Raw genomic sequence first — 20,799 nt, 5'->3', positions numbered from 1 at the left:
TTGTCAGTGAAACATCATACAATATAATTTTTGTAATTTTCCTTGAGTAAATAAGCTGGAATATCTTTCATACGCTTCTGTAGATTATCTGTTCATTGGCCATCTTTCTATTGGTTATGGACTTTTTATTGCTTTCTTGAGACTGTGTATATATTAGAAAGATTTGTCCTTATAATATCAATTGTGAATATTTTTTCCATTTTTAGATTTGTTGGCCATGCAGAGGTTCTTGATTTTCATATAGTAGAATTTTTTTTTTTCTTTTTTGGCTTCTAAATGTTGAGTCATATTTAGAAAGACCTTCCTCTATTCAATGCCATACAGGAATTATCCCAAGTTTCCTTGTTAATGTTTTTATGGTTTTATTACCTACTTGTGTAGATTTTACCATATTGGGAGTTTGTTGTGTTGTAAAGCGAGAAATATGGATGGAACTTTATTTTCTTATTGTCTACATAATTGTCTCAAGCCATTTGGTTTCTTCCCCCCATGTCTTTTTGCGATTCTATCTTTATCAGACACCCAGCTTCCACATACATGTAAATCTATTTTTGGACTTGTTTGTTCCACTCATCTATCAGTTTGCCAGTATCAACAGTTTTAACTATTGTGTTATACCTACGTCATAGACCTATTTCTTTTTGTTTTGTTTTTTTTTCAGAGATTTTTCTGGCTGTCCTTTTGCTAAGTTTTTATTTTCGATATGACCTTTAGAATCAATTCCATTTAAAATATACTCCCCTTTGGGTTTTTAAAAATATATATGTGTCTTAATTTTTAAAAGCTTTTTAATTGAAAATATCAAGCATTTATGAATCTAGACAGAACAGTGTAATGAAGCTCCATGGACTGGCAGCATCCAACTTCAATGATCGTTTCATGGCCAATCTTTTTCATGAAATTTTAAATACATGTTCTCCTCTATGTTATTTTGGAAAAGATTCCACATATATCATTTCAACTTTAAATACTTAAATATGTAAATCAAAAGTTAAGATTTATTTTTAAAGCAACATTGTAGTACCATTATCAGACAGACACCTATAATTTTTTTTTTTTTAGGCAGGATGTTGCTCCGCCTTCCAGGCAGGAGTGCAGTGATCATGACTCACAGCAGCCTCAAATTCTTGGGCTCAAGCGATCCTCCCACCTCAGCCTCCCAAGTAGCTGGGACTGCAGGTGTGCACCGCCATGTCCAGCTAAGTTTTTTATTTTTAATAGAGACTGGGTCTCACTATGTTGCCCAGGCTCATCTTGAACTCCTTGAGTCAAGCAGTCCTTCCACCTTGGCCTCCCAAAGTTCTGAGATTTTAGGTGTGAGCCCCCATGCCCAGCCCAAATTATTTTTTTAAACAATAATTCTTTAATATCTCATAACTCTCCCATAAATGCCATATTTTTCTGGTTTTTGAGATCCAGTTACATTTATAAATTAACTTAGAATTGACATCTTGACGGTTGAGTTTTCCCATCCAAGGATATGGTATCTATCTTTCCATTTATTGAGGTCTTCTTTTTCTTTCTTTCTTTCTTTTTTTTTTTTTTTTTTTTCCAGAAAGGGTTGTCCAGGCTGGAGTGTAGTGGCTCGAACACAGTTCACTTGAAGCTTCAACCTCCTGGGTTCAAGTGATCCTCCCACCTCCCACCTGTCTCCTGAGTAGCTGCAACTACAGGCATGTGCCAAGACACAATTTTGTAAATTATACCCTGTAACTGATTGTTGTTTGTATTTATGAATGATATTGATTTATATTTGGTAATTTTGTATCCATTAACTTACAACAGTTTTTCCTTGTTTGAAATCCTTTTGAAATAGACTTTATCGCATTTCAAGGAATTCATCAAATCTGCAAACGGTGATGGTCAGAACTCCTCACTAATTTTTACCTCTAATTTTAAAATTACTGGCTTCCTAACTAATTGTGCTGACCAGATCAGCTCTAAATGGTAGTGGGGATGGGGACAGCCATGCCTGGTGTAAATAAATGAGTCATTGAAGGCAAAGATGCTATCAAGAGGGAGACTGATGATGAGACTATCTTCTTCTAAATGCGAAATGAGTTTTCAATGCTCTAACAACATGAATCATCCTTAAAGACTAAATTATTATGGCAAGGATATTTAATTTACTTCCATATTTTTTATTAGTAAAATTCATTTACTAGTAATGAACCACTTTGAGGTTTTCTTCCCACTCCCAATTCTCAATTCCTATGGGTTCAGTATCATCTAAGAGAATAAGCGTTCTTGAACATTCTGGATGTGTGGCATGGCCTTCTGCACCAGCTCTTCTAGATGTGGGTGCCTGGTGTGCCATGGACCCTGAATCGATATAAACAAGTATAGTTCGGGTGTCCCCAGTTGCTAAAGATATTAAGTTTCACACATAATAAATATTCAGAAACTGCATGCTGAAAATAAAGAAAAGAAAATCAATGCCTTATAAACAAATTAATCTCAAAGAATCCCAATGAATACTAACGTAATTTTAAAATTATATACGCTTTTTTTTTTTGAGACAGGATCTGGCTCTGTCACACAGGCTGGAATGTAGTGGCATGATCACAGCTCACCACCACCTCTACCTCCTGGGCTTGAGCCGTCCTCCCAGCTCAGCCTCCCGAGTAGTTGGACTATAGGCACATGCCACCACATCTAGCTAATTTATTAATTTTTTTGTAGAGACAAGGTTTTGCCATGTTACCCCGGCTGGTCTGGAATGCCAGGGCTCAATTGATTTGCCTGCTTAAGTCTCCAAAAGTGATGGAATTACAGTCGTGAGCCGCCGTGCCTGGCCCATATACTTTTTTCTTTTCTAACATAACTGTTTTCAAATATCAGTCTAATGAATGAGAAAACAAGCTACTGTAATAGAGAACTTATGAAAAGATGAGTGGGGGGGAGGAGGGTAACACGGTGGCCAAGTGAGCTCACGGTTCCTCTGTCTCTCCCCTCCACGCTCCTAGCTGACTGTGCCAAGGAGCAGGGGAGAGAGGGCGTATTGTCTGAAAACCAGGTCTATGAAGCCAACTCTAAGAACAGATAATATGAGCCCCAATACATATGAACATACAATCAAATATGAAACTCTACAAATATGCTCATTTCTAATATATATGTATTGTTTTATCTTTATTTTCTCACTATTTAGCCAAAAAGTGTCCTAAAACACTTGTTTTTACATGATATAAAATGTCTTCTACATCTCTTCAGCTACTTCCTGTGGCTGATGAAAAAAATGAGAATATATTTCATACGGCTTTTTAAGTTTCAGGGGATTTATAAGTTACCAGCTGATATTTTCCCCATTGTGTTAGGAAGAGAAGTTTTACTTGCATTATCTGATATTAAATCTTTATCCTCCCTTCCTCTAAGCCCCTCTCTGCCTCTGTCCACTTTATATTGTACCATCATCCAGCTCCCCTTTACTCAAGAAAGATGAGGTCGTAACTAGTATCCAAGCAATGGAGTAGTTGAGAAAGAACCGAGAAATAGAATACATATATTTTTTAAAAGGATAGCCGATAAGGAAGAATTTGACTCAGAAACTGCTTTTGCATTTGTCTGTCTTACACATTAAAATCCTTGCAAGCACTTGGAGCTAAGAATTGAAGTTGTAACTCATGCTTTGGTTACTCATGCTTGTGTAACTCATGCTTTTGTCGTAGTAATTCTCATACATCACTTTGCATGAAGCAATCCCAACAAATCTCTCCCAGTGATAGAGCCACTCATTTCATTTCCCAGGGCACACATTACCTGGAGTTCAAATGTTTGAATGGTGGTTCCTGTTTTGTTATATATAAACTGACCTAGGAAAATTTCTTCTCCGTCACATTTTTTTGTGATGCCCTATAAAGAAAGCAAGAGATACAGAGATTGTAATGAATGGATGTAGTTGTTTTCAAAAAAAAATACCCACAATTTACCAGATACCTCTGCGTGTCCACTAGGGGCACAGTGCTGTGATCATGCCAGTACTAACCTATACACACAGAGAGCATTTAACTAAAGGGCCAGTGAGGCCAAACGCTAATGATGGGACTGACTAGAAGGATAGAGGATGGATGGATGGATAGATAGATGGATAGAAGATAGATGAACGATGATCGATAAACAGATGGTAGCTGAAGGACATATAGATACATAGAGATGGCGCAAATCCCAGCATTAACTCTGGCCTGATAACTATATTTGCAATAAGCATACTTTGAATAAAATAAAAATGGGTCCCCATGTTGAAATGATGTCTTCCAAAATGAGATAAACATAAGCCAATTGCCAGATTTTGGTCACATAAAGTATTTCCTACGAAAAGTAAGCTTCTGTTGACTAACAAACACAATAATTTTTTTCTTTGCAATTTCTCTTGTGCTTTTTGTTCTTCTCTACCCTTCAAACTGAAGATCTGTGAGAGGAGAATGCACTGGTGCAAACTAATTTATTTTGTGAATCTAAAGTTTCTTGTTAGGTTCCTTAAGTTATAGTAACACAGCAAAATAAAGAGTTCATTCATTAAATCACTGCATAATAAAAATATTAATATCAAACTACAATATTTTTATTAAAGGAATTGGATACATCATGGTTACATAATGTACTGATAATTACATATGTATTTATGACTAAACATCATATGTGATCTTTAGCCTAATAGAGGGGTGCTAGTTTTATTTCTACCTCCTTTACCGTCTTGTTGGGTTTTTTTTTTTAAGAAACAGGATCTCATGGAATACTATGCAGTCATAAAAAAACAAGATCACGTCCTTTACAGGAACAAGGATGGATCTGGAGGCCATTACCCTTAGCAAACTAACGCAGGAAGAGAAAAACAAATACCACATGTTCTCACTTATAAGTGGGAGCTAAATAATGAGAATACATGAACATAAAGGGGAACAACAGACACTGAGGTCCACTTGAGGGTGGAGGGTGGGAGGAGGGAGAGGATCAGAGAAATACCTGTTGGTTATGACTACTTAGCACCTATATAACAAATCTGCACATATACCCTTGAACCTAAAATAAAAGTTAAAAGCAAAGAAAAAAAATGGGGTCTGGCCATGCTGCCCAGGCTGGCCTCGAATTCCTGGGCTCAAGCGATTCTCCTGCTTTAGCCTTCTAAGTAGGTGGGATCACAGGAGCAGCTACTGTGCCCAGCTCTTTTATCTCCTTGTCTTAATTTTACTTGGTTCATAAATTCTCTAATGTAGAAGAAAATGATGAGAAGCAGTTTTTATTACGAAAGGATTCCTGCCTGTGGGATTCACCCATAGTTCATCTAAATAATGAACGTGTTCACCTTTCTGAGATGGAACTTATTTGCTCAAACTCAACCTAACTCAGCCTTTCAGAGACATCACTTGCAGGTGGTGCCATCTTCTATGAAAGGACAGCAGCCCTCTGTTTTGAAACTCCAGGTATGGAATGTACAGGCATTTGGGTGACGTTAGAGAAGGCAGGCTGTTCAACCCTGGGCCCTCCTCCAGATGGGAAGATCAAATAATTGAAGTAAGGCATAAACCTATAAGGTACAAGTAGGAGTAGACAGTAAAACCAAACCAAAACAAACAGACAAAAGTGAAGATGTTCAGAAAGTGAAGAGGGCCAAATGGTCCTGGGGAGAAAGAACACAAACTGCTCTGGCTGTAGGTAGAATCAGTGGCGCAGGAGGGAGTCCACGTGGGGCAGGGGACGGGGAAGGAGCCCAGATCTGCGGCTTAGCTGACAGTCATTTTAAAAACCACTTACAACCCCTCCACGGCCCCCGGCCCCGCCTGGCCCAGCAGAGGGTTGTCTTCTTCCTCCCATCTCTAAGACCACCGCCAGCGCCGCCCCGGAACCGCCCGCCGGCTGCGAACTCAGGACCTAGGAGCCTCGCAGTGCACGCAGAGCTTCCTGCCGGCTTTGCACTGCCTGCCAATTCATGTGACAAGCATCACAGGCATGGGAGAAAAGCCTCGTGCAGGAAACAGACACTCTACAAACAAGGGGGGAAAGTGGGGCTAGGAAATCCAGACCCGGAAGCCAGCAGAAGAAAATTAGACAAGCCTACAGTTAGTATCTTCAGAAGCGTAAGAGAAGGTACTGCCTTAGGAAAAGAAAGCAATGTAGGCTCTAGAAAAAGGAATATGTATAGAAACAAGAAGTCTTAGAAAGTATAATCACGACAGCAGGAATGAAAATTTCCACAGAGGGGTTAAAATATGAATTAACATGATCTTCCAGAAGGTGGAACAAAAAACTGAAAAGGGAAATAAGAAACACTTTTAAAAATAATAAATTAGACAATAAGTTGACTCCTCAAGGATGCAGAAATGAAATCCCGTGACAGCAGCTGAGTGTCAGGCCTACCTAGCAAGGCTGGAGCAGAAGGCACGGGGCGCCAGAGCGATATCTCTGGGGGGAAAAAAAGAAAATGAAGGAAGGAATGAAGAAGGAAATGTATAAATTATCTGATGTGAATTAACATAATGGGAGAATATTTGTACTTCTGAAGAAGAATTTGGGAAAGTTTTGGTAATAAGAATACAGAAAACTAAGCAAATTAAAGACAAATAGGCCTGGCACCCATGGCTCATGTCTGTAATCCCAGCACTTTGGGAGGCCAAGGCAGGAGGATCCCCTGAGCCCTGAAGTTGGAGACCAGCCTGGGCAACGTAGCAAGACCGCCATCTATACTAAAAAACTTAAAATTAAAACAATCTCAAGGGTTTGAAGTTGCAGTGAGCTGTGATTGTGCCACTGTACTCCAACCTGGGCACGGCTGAGACCCTGTCTCAAGAAAATAAAATAAAATAATAAATAAATGTAAAACAATTATTACCCTCAGAAACATCAAAAACTTGTGCAAGAAAGTAGTATTTAAATACACTAAATAGCCCAACTGAGAGTTGTTTTGTTCACACAGTCACCGTATTGCTTGAACAAAAGACAATGTAGTCTTCTAGCGGTGCCTCAAATGATAAACCCACATTTGCCATGTGATCTAGCAATTCCAATCTTAGGTATAAACCCAACAGAAACAAAAACTCATGTCCACACAAAAACTTGTACATGAATGTTTATTGAAACATTATTTATAATGACCAAAAAAATTGAAAATAACTCAAATGTCCATCAATCAATGAATAAATAAAATGTCATATATCCATACAATGAAATGTTATTCGGTAATAAAAAATAAATGAAATATTGAGACATACTACATCATGAATGAATCCTGAAAACAATATGCTAAGTTAAAGAAGCCATTCACAAAAGATCACAAATTATTCATGGTTCAATGTATATGAAATGTACAGAATAGATTAATTCATTGAGACAAAATAGATTAATAATTGCCAGGGGCTGGAGGAATACAACAGGGGAATAGGAGATGACGGCTAAGGGGTATCAGTTTCTTCTTAGGGTAAGAAAAATGTTCTAAAATTGATTATGTTATACACAAGTCTGTGAATACACTAAAAGCCACTGAAAGGTGTACTTTAAATGGGTGAATTAATTGTCATGGGAATTATAACTCCAGAAACCTGCTTTGTTTTTAAATTAAGACATAAACATGGTGGGAGGATGGAAGTGCCATGGAAAAGAGCTAATGTTCATTTTCCGTGAGAGGATGTCATCACCCAAACTGAAAAATCAAGAAATAATGGTAAAAGCAAACACGGAGGCAAGTACCCACATAAACATCTATTGTTGCAAGTAGAAACTCTGGGATAATGAGAATTGGAGGCATAAAGAAGTGGGACAAGGAATTACTGTTTCTTTATAAACTTTATGGAAATATTTGATGTTTACTTATACATGTATTACTTTGATAAAAGCAAAAAGTAGAATTGAATAATATAAATCATTTGGTCCAGCTCTCTCTCTTTGTAGATGAGAAAGCAGAAGTCCAGGAAATAAGCAACACGACTGGTTATCTGTCCTAGTTCAGAGGAGAGCCTCTAATTCCTAGCCAACCACCTTCTATCACAGGCCAATCTGAATGACAAATTTAGATAGCGTCTTACATAGACAGAAAATTCCTTGGGTGCACTGGAGATGTTTCCTGAGGGAGACACCTTCTCTGAGATGTGCTCCATGGTAACAGCAGTTGGTATGATCTTCCTAGCAAGCTTGATTAGAGTATGACCCTGGGAACCTGGAAAAGCCCAGCACTTTCCAGGGTAGACATCTGGCTGGAAAGAAAACACTGAATTAATCTCTTAACAAGTTATATAAATCCATTCCCACAATACTGGCCAGCTAATCACTATTGACTGCTGATCTCTCTTATGCCTGTCAAATAGGAAAACTCCCAAGACACCTCTAGTGTGGTTGCTCTTCGAGTGCACTGTATGCTTATAACAATCAGAGCCCTTTATTATATGAGCATGTTTTCTTTCATTGCTCTAACTAGACTATATGCTCTCATAAGGCAGCTAGAGGGCATGAGTGGTGGTGCTGGTAAGGCTAGTGATGGTGGTAGTGAGGATGATGGTGGTGACCATTGTGGTGATGATGGTGGTAATAATGTGGGCAGTGGAGGTGATGGTGATGGGTTGTAGCAGTGGTGGTGATGGTAATGGTGATGATGATGGTGGTGATGGCAATGGTGAAGGTAATGGTGAGGGTAGTAATGGTGGTGGTGCTGATAGTGATAGCGATCATTGAAATGGTAGTGGTGATGGAGGTAGTGATGGTGGTGGCCGTGACAGCGGTGGTGGTGATGGCGATGCACATGGGGATTGTGATGAAGAAAGATGGTGGTGGTGGTGGTGGTGAAGGTGAGGGTGTTGATGGAGATGGGGGTGGTGGTGGTGGTGAAGGTGAGGGTGTTGATGGAGATGAGGGTGGTGGTGGTGGTGAAGGTGAGGGTGTTGATGGAGATGGGGGTGGAGGTGGTGGTGAAGGTGAGGGTGTTGATGGAGATGGGGGTGGAGGTGGTTGTTATGGTGGTAGAGAAGAAAAGTGAGGTCCACTACTTTGTAGATATAAACTACAGCCTGAAATAAGATCAATAGATTTTACCCCTGAAAGTTCTAAATTTGCAACTAACTTCAGGTGTATGGATGAAGCCTGAGAGGTGATCTGCTGTCTGTTGACGCCTACTGCCTTTAGAATGTAACTGAAAGGTTTGGTGGGGATCTTACCTGGAGATTTCTCCTATTTTGGACTTAAGAACCTGTGGTCTGAATAGTACTTAGCACAGTACAGGACTGGCACTTAGGAGACAAGAACTTTCAACAAATGTTTGTTGAATGAATGAAGTTTTCAATGAAAAATGGTGGTCACACAATGAACTTACAGAAAAGATATGGAATGTATATGTTCTATTTGAGAATAAAATAATCTAGTTTGCTAATCTTAAAATGATAAAATGTAATCAGTTAATCATAGTTTACTGATTATAAAATAAGACACAATTCATGCAGAGTATTGACTATAAAAAATGTAATGAGATGAATTCAGGTCTTATAACAAGTTCAGACATTCTTATATTGCCTCCATTTTATTATTTATTTATTTAGGGACCGAGTTTCACCCTTTTGCCCAGGCTGAAGTGCAATGACACAACCTTGGCTCATTGCAACCTCTGCCTCCCGGGTTCAAGCAATTCTCCTGTGTCAGCCTCCCGAGTAGCTGGGATTATAGGTGCCTGCCACCATGCCCAGCTAATTTCTGTATTTTTGGTAGAGACTGGGTTTCACCATGTTGGCCAGGATGGTCTGGAACTCCTGACCTTAGGTGATCCACTTGCCTTGGCCTCCCAAAGTGCTGGGATTACAGGCATGAGCCACCAAGCTCCAGACCTCCATTTTTTAAATTAACATTTTCATGATAAATAATAATAACAAAATCCTAAAACAGAAATAAATGATTCTTAATTTGGCTTTACCTGAAGAATAGTGTCTGGCGGCATTTCATGATTTAGGAAACCTATCCCATGCCAATACAATTTTGCTTTATTATTTTTATAACTTTCTGAGGTCCCAGCTTCAATGATGGAGGCTCCTAAAATTAATGTAAAGTGATCTTTAAAATAAAGAAACAACATACACAATTCAAAACACATCATTTGAATTCTAACAATGTCTCTTGAAAATTATTACTGGGTAAATTATAAGTGGGGTAAAATTCATACTCAGGAATTGATAGGAAGAGTATGACAGTTTTCACTACCACTGAAATTTTGCCATGTTGAAAAAAAGTTTGTTCTGTTTAGTGTCACAAAATTGAAATTTGAGGCAATTAAATTAGACATGAGAATATTATATGGATTCTGTATAACCTAAAAAGGTATATAGATCTCCATATTTTAACAGCTGATGTGATAAGTGAGACTTCCTATAGTCTCCATTCACTCAATAACAAAAAAAGCATAAAACCGGCTGGGTGCTGTGGCTCAAGTACTTTGGGAGGCCGAGGAGGGCAGATTGCCTGAGCTCAGGAGTTCGAGACCAGCCTGGGCAACACGGTGAAACCCTGTCTCTACTAAAAAAAATACAAAAAATTAGCCAGGTGTGGTGGCATGCATCAGTAGTCCTAGCTACTCAGGAGGCTGACGCAGGAGACTTGCTAGAACCAGGGAGGCAGAGATTGCAGTGAGCCGAGATGAGCACTCCAGCCTGGGTGACAGAGCAAGACTCCATCTCTAAAAAAAAAAGCAGAAAACCAACAATGCTGCCAATGTCCTTCAAGTTACATTTGTAGCAGCAATTATGCAGATTCACTGAACTCAATTTCAATCAAAGAGATACGAAATATACCCACCAAACATTATCCCTGCAAGTTACTTCATTTTAGAAGTAAAGCGTATTTTATGCATAAGAAATTAAAAAAACGTAAATTGCTTTTCAAATTGTATTTGCATAACACACCACAACACTAAAAATACATGTGCCTCATCAAATATCTGATTATTCATGCTTTTTCTAAGATGATGCAATTTTTGAAATACTAAATGAGTGCCTAGAGTTGTCAGATTTGGCAAATAAAAATACAAGACTGCCATTTAAATTTGAATTTCAGGTAAACAAAGAATCATTTTTTTAGTAGTGATCATGTGCCATACAATATTTGGGATATATTTTTACTAAAAGATTATTTGCTATTTGTCTGAAATTTAAATTTAACTGGGCTCCCTTCATTTTATCTGGAAACCCTATGTGTACCTCGTTTGTGAAGGCTGATATTGACTTCCCAGTCACTATTCTACTTGACCAACTGGCTGGACAGAATCTACACTTTCACCTGCTAATGTGAGGAATGAACGTCCCACCCCCCATAATACTTTGAAAAAAAATTAAAATTGTAGTGTTTTGGAATTTTGAAAATAATTCCTCTTTATTCATTTTCTGATTCATTTAAAACATTTTAAATCAGCTTTATTAAGATATAATTCACATCCTATACAATTCACTCATTTACAGTGTATGATTCAAGGTTTTATATTACATTCTTAGAGTTGCACAACCACCACAATCAATTTTAGAACATTTAGCAAGCCCCCAAAAAAACCCATAGCGGTTAGCAGTCATTCCCCCACCTCCCTCCTCAAGCCTTGGCAATTACTAATCAATTTTCTGTCCCTGTGGATTTACCTATTCTGGTCATTTCTTTTGCTGCGCCCTTGTAGTCAATCACAGTATTAGCCTTTTCACGAAGGCTACTTTCATTTAGCCCAATGTATTTGAGATTTATGAACGTTGTAATGAGTATCAGAAATTCATTCCTTTTATTGACTGCAGGTTATTATTCCGTTGTATGAATGCATCTGTTAGTCTTTGTTGATGGACATGGAGTTGTTCTCAGTTTTGGTGACTATGAATATCATTGCTATAGACATTCTTGGCAAGTTTTGATGTGAACATATTTCAATTTATCTTAGATAAATATATAGACTTGGGATTGCTGGGTCAATAAGGTGGTATATTTAACTTCGTGAGAAATTGTCAAACCTTTCCAGAGCGGCTGTGCCATGTTACACTCTCACCCACAGCATAGGGGAGGTCCCGTTGTTTCATGCTGTTGCCAGCCCTTGCTACGGTCAGTTTTGTTTTGTTTGGCATTCTGACAGGTGTGTAGTGATTTAACATTGAGCTTTTAATTGATGTTTCACTAGTGAATAACAATGTGAAGCACTTTTTCATGTACTTTTTTGACATGCATATGTCTTTTTAATGAAGTGTATTCCAAATTTTTTGCCTATTTTTTTTTTCAGGTTATCTGTTTGCTTAATTGAGCCTTGAGAGTTTTTAATAAATTCTGGATTCAGGAACGTGTGTGGTTTCCAAATATTCTACCCCAGCCTGTAACTTTTCTTTTCTCGTAACTGGTCTTTTTTGCAGAACAGAAGTTAATTTTGATGAAGCCCATATTATCCGTTATGTTCCTTTTACAATTATAGTTTTTGATGTTGTGTTTAAAGAACCTTTAAAGACAAGGTTTTTTGTAGATAAACCTTTTTCTAACTCAAAAACTTGCTTTTTCTAGAATTTTATAGATTTAAGCTTTATATTTAAGAATGTGACCCATTTTGGATTAATTTTTTTTAATTGTGGGTTTTGGGACAAGGTTTTCTTTTTTTATTTTTGCATATGAATATCCATCTGTTCTAGCACCATTGGCTTACCTTTTGTCTTTTTTCAAAAATCTATTTACCACATGTGTGGACTATTCCTAGACTTTCTGTATTGTTTCATTGATTTCACAAATACCACACTCTCTTGATTACCGTAAACTTGTAGCAAGCCTTAAAATCAGATAGTATGAATTCTCCAACTTTGTTCTTTTTTTTTCCCAAAACAAATTTGGCTATTCTAGTTCCTTTGCCATTCTACATACATTTTAAAAATGGCTTGTCAATTTCTACAAATAATCCTGGTGGAATTTTGATTGGGATTCTATTGAATCCATAGAAAAGCTGGGCAGTATTGTCATCTTAATGGTATTGAGTCTTCTAATCCATAAACGTGGTATACTTGCCCATTTATTTATATCTTCTTTTATTTATTTCATTTTTTTTTTTAGTTTTTAGATCTCAGTTTCCACATTTTGTTAGTCTTATACCTAAGTATTTTATGTTTTTTACTTTATGAATAGTGTTGCTTTTAAATTTTCTCTAATTTTCTATTATTAGTATATGGAAATCGTATATATACCCTTGAACATGTAAACCTCATTTATTTTAGTAGATTTTTTTAGTGGTTTTTCTACGTAAGCATTCATGTTGTCTGACTAGAGCCATTTTTAATTTTTCCCTTCTAATTTACATGGCTTCCCCCCCACCACCCTCTGCCTTTCTTACTTCTCTCTCTATTTTTCTTCATTTCCCTTTCCTGCCTTTTTTAATGTTAGTTAAAATTTTTTATTCCTTTTTTTTTTGAGACAGAGTCTTGCTCTGTGGCCCAGGCTGAAGTGCAATGGTGTGATCTTGGCTCACTGCAACCTCCTCCTCTTGGGTTCAAACGATTCTCCTGCCTCAGCCTCCTGAGTAGCGGATGTTACAGGTGCACACCAGGATGATCGACTGTTCTGTATTTTTAGTAGAAACCGGGTTTCACTATATTGGCCAAGATGGTCTCGAACTCCTGACCTCAAGTGATCTGCCCACCTTGGCCTCCCAAAGTGCTGGGATTACAGGTGTGACCCACTGTGCCTAGCCTCCATTTTGTTTATCTATTGGTTTTTGGATATCTCTGTAATTTTAAGTAATTATTCTCATGATTACAATGCACATACTGAACAGCTCATGGTTTATATAGCGTTAACATTTGATCATTTATATAAAATCTTTACATTTATAGATGCTCCTTAAATCTCACCCACTGACTTTTATGATTATCATAGTATTAAATCTACATATATTAGTCCTCCACTGCCAGATAATGTCATATATTTTTTCCTTTCAACAGCCACACATTTTTTAAAGTACTTAAGGAAAGAAAATTACCTCATATTTTGTTGTTGTTGTTTTGAGATGGAATTTCACTCTTGTCGCCCAGGCTGGAGTGCAGTGGTGTGATCTCGACTTACTGCAATCTCCGCCTTCTGGGTTCAAGAGATTCTCCTGCCTCAGCCAACTGAGCAGCTAGGATTATAGGCATGTGCCACCAAGCCCAGCTAATTTTTGTATTTTTAGTAGAGACAGGATTTCTCCATGTTGGCCAGGCTAGTCTGGAACTCCTGACCTCAGGTGATCGACCTGCCTAGGCCTCCCAAAGTTCTGGGATTACAGGCATGAGTCACCTTGCCCGGCCGCCTCATCTTTACTCACACATTTATCTTGGCTATTACTCTTTCTTCATTCTTTAAGTCCAGCGTTTCTTGTTGGTGCCATTTCTAGTAAGCTGAAGAACTTCCTTTAGCAGATCCATTGGCAGAGATTTTTCTTATTTTTTTACATCTAAGAATGTCTTAACTTTGTCTTCATTCCTGAAAGGTATTTTTACTGGATCCACAATTCTGCATTGCTAGAGCCTTTCCTTCGGCAAGTCAATCATGTAGTTTCCTTCTCTTCTGGTCTTTTATTTCTGATAAGAAATCTGTAGTAATCATAGATTATTTTTTAGCTTCTTTCAAATATTTTTCTTCATCTTTAATTTTGAGCAATTTAATTACGACGTGTCTGCATGTCATTTTCCTTGAATTTATCTTGTTTCTGAATTGCTGTGCTTTTTGAATCTGTAAATTTATGTTTTTTTATATCGAGTTTGAGATGCTTTTAGCTATTATTCCTTTAGATTACTGTCCTACATTGATCTCTTTCTCATCTCCCTCTGAGGCTGAAAGGATAAGAATATTATGCTTTTTTATAGTGTCCTATAGGCTTCCGAAGGTCTGTTTGCATTTTTTTTCAAACATTTTTCATTCTTTGAATTGCATAATTTTTGAAAAGCTGTCTTCAACTTCACTACTTTTTTTAATTTTTATTTTAAGTTTGGGGTACATGTGCAGGTTTGTTCCATAGAGAAACTTAGGTCATGGGGATTTGTTGTACAGATTATTTTGTCACCCAGGTATTAAGCCTAGCTCCCATTAGTTATTTTTCCTGATCCTCTCCCTTCTCTCACCCTCCATCCTCCAAGAGGCCCCAGAATGTGTTGTTCCCCTCTATGTGTTTATGTGTCCTCATCATTTAGCTCCCACTTATAAGAGAACATGTGCTCTTGGTTTTCTATTTCTGTGTTAGTTTGCTAAGGATAATGGACTCCAGCTCCATCCATGTCCCTGCAAAGACATGATCTGGTTCTTTTTTTATAGCTGCATAGTATTCCAAAGTGTATATGTACAACATTTTCTTTATCCAGTCTATCACTGATGGGCATTTAGACTGATTCCCTATCTTTGCTATTGTGAATAGTGCTGCAGTGAACACACATATGCATATGTCTTTATATTAGAACAATTTACATTTCTTTGGATATCCCAGTAATAAGATTGCTGGTTTAAATGGTATTTCCATATTAGGTCTTTAAGAAATCACCATACTGTCTTTCACAGTGGTTGAAACAATTTACACTCCCACCAATAGTGTATAAGCATTTCTTTTTCTACACAACTTTGCCAGCATCTGTTAGTTTTTGACTTTTTGATAACAGTCATTCTGACTGGTGTGAGATGGTATCTCATTGTGGTTTTGATTTGCATTTCTCTAATTATCTGTGATGTTGAGATTTTTTTCAAATGATTGTTGGCCACATGTGTGTCTTCTTTTGAAAAGTGGCTGTTCATGTCCTTTGCCCACTTTTTAATGGGGTTGTTTTGTTTTCTTGTAAATTTGTGTAAGTTCCTTATAGATGCTGGATATTAGACCTTCGTTGGATACAGAGTTTGCAAAAATTTCCTTCCATTTTGTAGGTTGTCTGTTTACTCTGTTGATAGTTTCTTTTGCTGTGCAGAAGCTCTTTAGTTTAATTAGATCCTGTTTTCCAATTCTTACTTTTGTTGCAATTGTTTTTGATGTCTTTGCCATGATATCTTTGCCCATGGGTATGTCCTAAATGGTATTGCCTAGGTTGTCTTCCAGGGTTTTTGTAGTTTTGGCTTTTACATTTAAGTCTATATTCCATTTTGAGTTAATTTTTGTATATGGTGTAAGGAAGGAGTCCAGTGTCTGTCTTCTGCATATGGCTAGCCAGTTATTCCAGCACCATTTATTGAATAGGAATCCTTTCTGCAATGTTTGTTTTTGTCAGGTTTGTAGAAGATTAGATAGTTGTAAGAGTGTGGTCTTATTTCTGAGTTCTGTATTCTGTTCCATTGGTCTATGTGTCTGTTTTTGTACCACTACCGTGCTGTTTTAGTTACTGTAGCCCTGCAGTATAGTTTGAAGTTGGGTAACATGACGCCTCCAGCTTTGTTCTTTTCACTTCGGATTGCCTTAGCTATTTGGGCTCTTTTTTGATTTCATATGAATTTTTAAATAGTTTTATCTAGTTTTATGAAGAATGTCAATGGTAGTTTAATAAGAATAGCATTGAATCTACAAATTGCTTTAGGCAGTATGGTCATTTTAATGATATTGATTCTTCCTATCCATGAGCATGAGATGTTTTTCCATTTGTTTGTGTCATCTCTGATTCCTTTAAGCAATGGTTTGTAGCTCTCTTTGTAGAGATCTTTCACCTCCCAAGTTAGCTGTATTCCTAGGTATTTTATTCTTTTTGTGGCAATTGTGAAAGGGAGTTTGTTACCGATTTGGCTCTTGGCTTGACTTTGTTGGTGTATAGGAATGCTAGTGATTTTTGCACATTAATTTTGCATCCTGAGACTTTGCTGAAGTTGTTTATCAGCTTAAGATGCTTTCAAGCTGAGACTATGGGGTTTTCTAGATATAGGATTATGTTATCTGCAAATAGGATAGTTTGAATTCCTCTCTTCCTATTTAGATACCCTTTATTTCCTTCTCTTGCCAGATTGCCCTGGCCAGGACTTCTAATACTGTGTTAAACAGGAGTGAGTTCACTACTTCTTTTCTCTGTTTTTGTTTTTCTATTATTAAGCATATGTAGTCAATTTTTATTTTAGATATTGTATTTTTCAGTCATAAAATTCCATCTGCTTCTTTTTATTCTCTTGGCTGAGAACTAGTATCTTTTCATTCAAGTGTACTTACTTTCGCCTCACAAAGCATAATTACGGTAGCTGCTTCAAGTCTTTGTGTGACAATTCCAACATCTATGTCAGGATGGGGTTGGCATCTGCTGTCTTTTCCCTCGGAAATTGGTTTTATTTCTCTAGGATTTTGCATGCCAAGTAATTGTGATTTGAACCCTAGACATGCTGAATATTATACTGTAAGACTCTGAGTCCTATAACAATCCACTAGGGAATGCTTTCATTTGCTTCATCCATTAGTTCAGAAATGTCAGTCCTCCCTCCTTTTATGGGAGGACTCAATTCAGTCCTTAAAACCTTTGCTACAGGCCTGTCATGCCCAAGCACCACTTAGGGGTTAGTCTAAGACTTGAGCCATAGTTCACATCCTTGCCAAATTCTCAAAGCCTCCACTTTGCTGCTTCAGGTCTGTTCCCATGAATGGGCAGCTGAGATGTGAGGCCAGAAGCTGGCCACAAACAGATAGGGGAGCAAGTGTCTTCTCTGCAGGTTTGCCTTCCCAGGCTTTCTCCCCACACTCTGGTCCACAGGACCACTTTATTCTGCGTCTTTGGCTAGAAAAACCGGACTTTTTCAAAGTGTTAGCTGCCCAACTTGCTGCCACGTTTGCAGCTCTGTAGTTGCTGCCTGCCTCCGCCGAGGCTGCAACAGAAAAGAAAACTCCCACAGGGCTCACACCTGCAGTGTTTGGTTCGCCTCCACCAACTGCCTGCTTTGTTTCCTTTTCAGCCCATTCAGGTCATTGTGTTTTGCATTTTGTCTGGATAATTTTTCATCATAATCAGTTGGAAGGGACTTAATAGGCTTTCTCCATCTTGGCCAAACCAGAGCTGACGTTTGTTTCCACATCTAAGGTTGCAGAGGAGCCTGAGCCTTTCCTTCTTTTCCTCACTCTGCATGAGCCACTCGTGAGCCTACATTCACCACATAGGCTTTTCAAAATGGAAGTTGTAGGCCAGGCGCGGTGGCTCAAGCCTGTAATCCCAGCACTTTGGGAGGCCGAGGCGGGTGGACCACGAGGTCAAGAGATCGAGACCATCCTGGTCAACATGGTGAAACCCCGTCTCTACTAAAAATACAAAAAATTAGCTGGGCATGGTGGTGCGTGCCTGTAATCCCAGCTACTCAGGAGGCTGAGGCAGGAGAATTGCCTGAACCCAGGAGGCGGAGGTGGCGGGAGGCGAGATCATGCCATTGCACTCCAGCCTGGGTAACATGAGTGAAACTCCGTCTCAAAAAAAATAAAATAAAATAAAATAAAATAAACAAAAAAAACAAAATGGAAGTTGTAAACACATCAATACAAAGAAGAAAGCATTATGCAAGTGCATCAGAATACCATGATGAAAAAAAAAGAACTATGGTTCCTCTCTCATCTTATCCCAACACTCACGCTTTAGGGAATCTGGCTCAGGAAAGTTCTGCCATCTAACTCTCTCAAAAAACACACGCTCGTAAGACTGAGTAATCACCTTGTTCCAAATGCTCTCCAGTTCACGCAAGCTGGAAATTTATTTTCCTGGCATAAATTTGACTATCAATTGATTAAAATTAGCATTACCGTGTGTTTTATATTTTCTTCCTCCTGTCCTTTTCTTCTTTCCTTCCACATTGTTAACTGAACACATCTTGTTCACAGACTATTATAGGCATGGTAGAGAAGATTAAGGTTAATGATTCATAGCCTTAGCCCTTAAGAATTAATCTTAATTGGAAGATATTAGGAACATTATATATAACCTTTAAACATTGTCATTTAATCCCTAATAATGCATTTAGATTGATTACCATAAGTCATTTTAGTATGTAATAATATAAAATGTCCTAATATTTGTGCCTTCCACAACTTCATTGTGACATCTTGGCTTTCTTGGTGGTTCTTTCAGATGCAGGCTAATGAAGTTGCACAGGCCCTGTTCCTTGGAACATTCGCTCTCAGAAAGCACTCAATGGCAACTATTTCTATTCTTTTCTTTAATTATCTAAATTGATTAATTGCCCCCACGCAAATTACAAGATAAATATGTTTTCCTCATATAGAAATGTAGAGAATAGAGACACTCTTGGAGCATTCTTTTTTTTAATGCTCCTCTTTTCACGTTTTCCGTACTCACCAGCCGACTTCAGGGCATAATCAGCCATCTGGACTTTGTCCTCTCTCAACTTTTTAAGTACATAATTAACCAAGTTTGACATTTCCTGTAGAAATTTTAGAAACAGGCTTCTGTTAACAATCTCTGCCAACTGCTTGAGTTTTGGACCTAATCTGCAAAATTAGAATAGCAGTCAGCACCTATCAGCTGCACTCTGAGCCTCACACTGTGCATGGATCTGGAATGACATCTTCACGGCTCTTGGGAGTGTCCTTCTCAGGCATATGATGTAAATAAAGCCAAGCTGTGTTCAGGGATCCCCCCAAGGTCACACAGCATGGTGGACCGAGGGCCCCTTCTGAAGCCCTAACCACTGCACCACAGTGCTTTCCCGGTGAGGTCTGAGATGAGCTTATGCTGTGACCTGCTGTGTTCCCTCCCTCATTAGTGTCCTGTGCTTAACAGTAAAGACTTGAACATTCTAGAGTTATTTGGGGATCAAGGTAGTTATACACAGACTACACAATTGCTTATATTAGACATTTTTCACCAACTCTAATTAATATTCGGTTAAAGCACCCTGAGCAGACACAACCGTCCACATTCAAGCTCCCTAAACGTAACACCTTCACAGTGACAAGGCCTGGAGGGTGGCAGGTGGTCTGCGTCAGATTGCTGTGCATCTCAAAAAGTAGACATTAAGGAAGAAGAAGAAGGTAGTTGTGACAGCCAAAGAGAAAGAAGCAAAATAGAGTTCACGGTTTCCATCACAATTTTGCCTGAATCTGATGCTGACTAGACTAACTATACTAGCTATGAAGATGGTGAATGCAAATCTTTTGCTATTTAAGGTATTTGTGTATAGAACTCAGAGACTGTTATTGCTATGTTTTTTAACTGTTATTTATTTTGGTGTGAAGTAAGTCAAATGCAATAGAATGTCTTCTCTGTGACACAGCATTTATGAAACAGTGGGTTTCCTTACACCAACCAAATATCAGTCGACGCTGGATTTTCCACTGAGAGAAGCAGCGGATGTGGCACCGGAAGGACACACTCACTCCCCATCACCCTGGACACCCTCACTATCTGCCACCCCAACCCCGCCCAATCCGCCTTGCCTCATCCAGGACCTCCGTGTGGTCCGGGTCCTCTGCAGGGTCTCCATGGGTGCTCCAGCTGTGATTATTGTCCATACCATCCTTCATATCTCTAAGCAATGCCTTCAGGACATCTATTTGTTCAATCAAAAATAGAATTTCACGAAAATTGTTTTCCAAAGTCTGGCTTTCTTTCCTGTAAAGGGAGAACCTCAGCATGAGAGAACGAAAGTGTAAAGCTCCTGTTATCAGCTGCTGCTAGGCTTAGGAGCCCACCACATGGCGAGGTACTTTATACTGTTGAAGATATACGCTCTGGAGTGAGGGGAGAGTGGAGCATGCCCATTTGTCTAAAGCATCACACTTCACTAAAAAAAACAAGGACGAGCAGGGCACCGTGGCTCACGCCTGTAATACCAGCACTTTGGGAGGCCAAGGTGGGTGGATCTTGAGGTCAGGAGTTCAAGACCAGCCTGACCAACATGGTGAAATCCTGTCTC

At 38.5% G+C, this 20,799-nt stretch overlaps 1 protein-coding gene across 1 annotated transcript in view; it reads right to left on the bottom strand.

The window, feature by feature from the left end:
* Positions 1–2,120: 2,120 nt before the first annotated feature.
* Positions 2,121–20,799, bottom strand: part of SUN3 (Sad1 and UNC84 domain containing 3) — a 41,217-nt gene continuing 22,538 nt past the window's right edge. The window contains exons 5-10 of the mRNA XM_017500840.2: positions 20,333–20,495; positions 19,221–19,305; positions 9,884–9,999; positions 8,016–8,183; positions 3,760–3,852; positions 2,121–2,411 (exon numbers count right to left, since the gene is read on the bottom strand). Of these exons, the coding sequence (XP_017356329.1) occupies positions 2,292–2,411; positions 3,760–3,852; positions 8,016–8,183; positions 9,884–9,999; positions 19,221–19,305; positions 20,333–20,495 (745 nt within the window). The 3' untranslated portion in view covers positions 2,121–2,291. The remainder of the gene's footprint in view (positions 2,412–3,759; positions 3,853–8,015; positions 8,184–9,883; positions 10,000–19,220; positions 19,306–20,332; positions 20,496–20,799) is intronic.

The sequence above is a fragment of the Cebus imitator genome, unplaced genomic scaffold, assembly GCF_001604975.1.
Source record: "Cebus imitator isolate Cc_AM_T3 unplaced genomic scaffold, Cebus_imitator-1.0 Scaffold272, whole genome shotgun sequence".
NCBI classification, from domain to species: domain Eukaryota; kingdom Metazoa; phylum Chordata; class Mammalia; order Primates; family Cebidae; genus Cebus; species Cebus imitator.
This window is presented reverse-complemented; position numbering and strand designations above follow the sequence as displayed.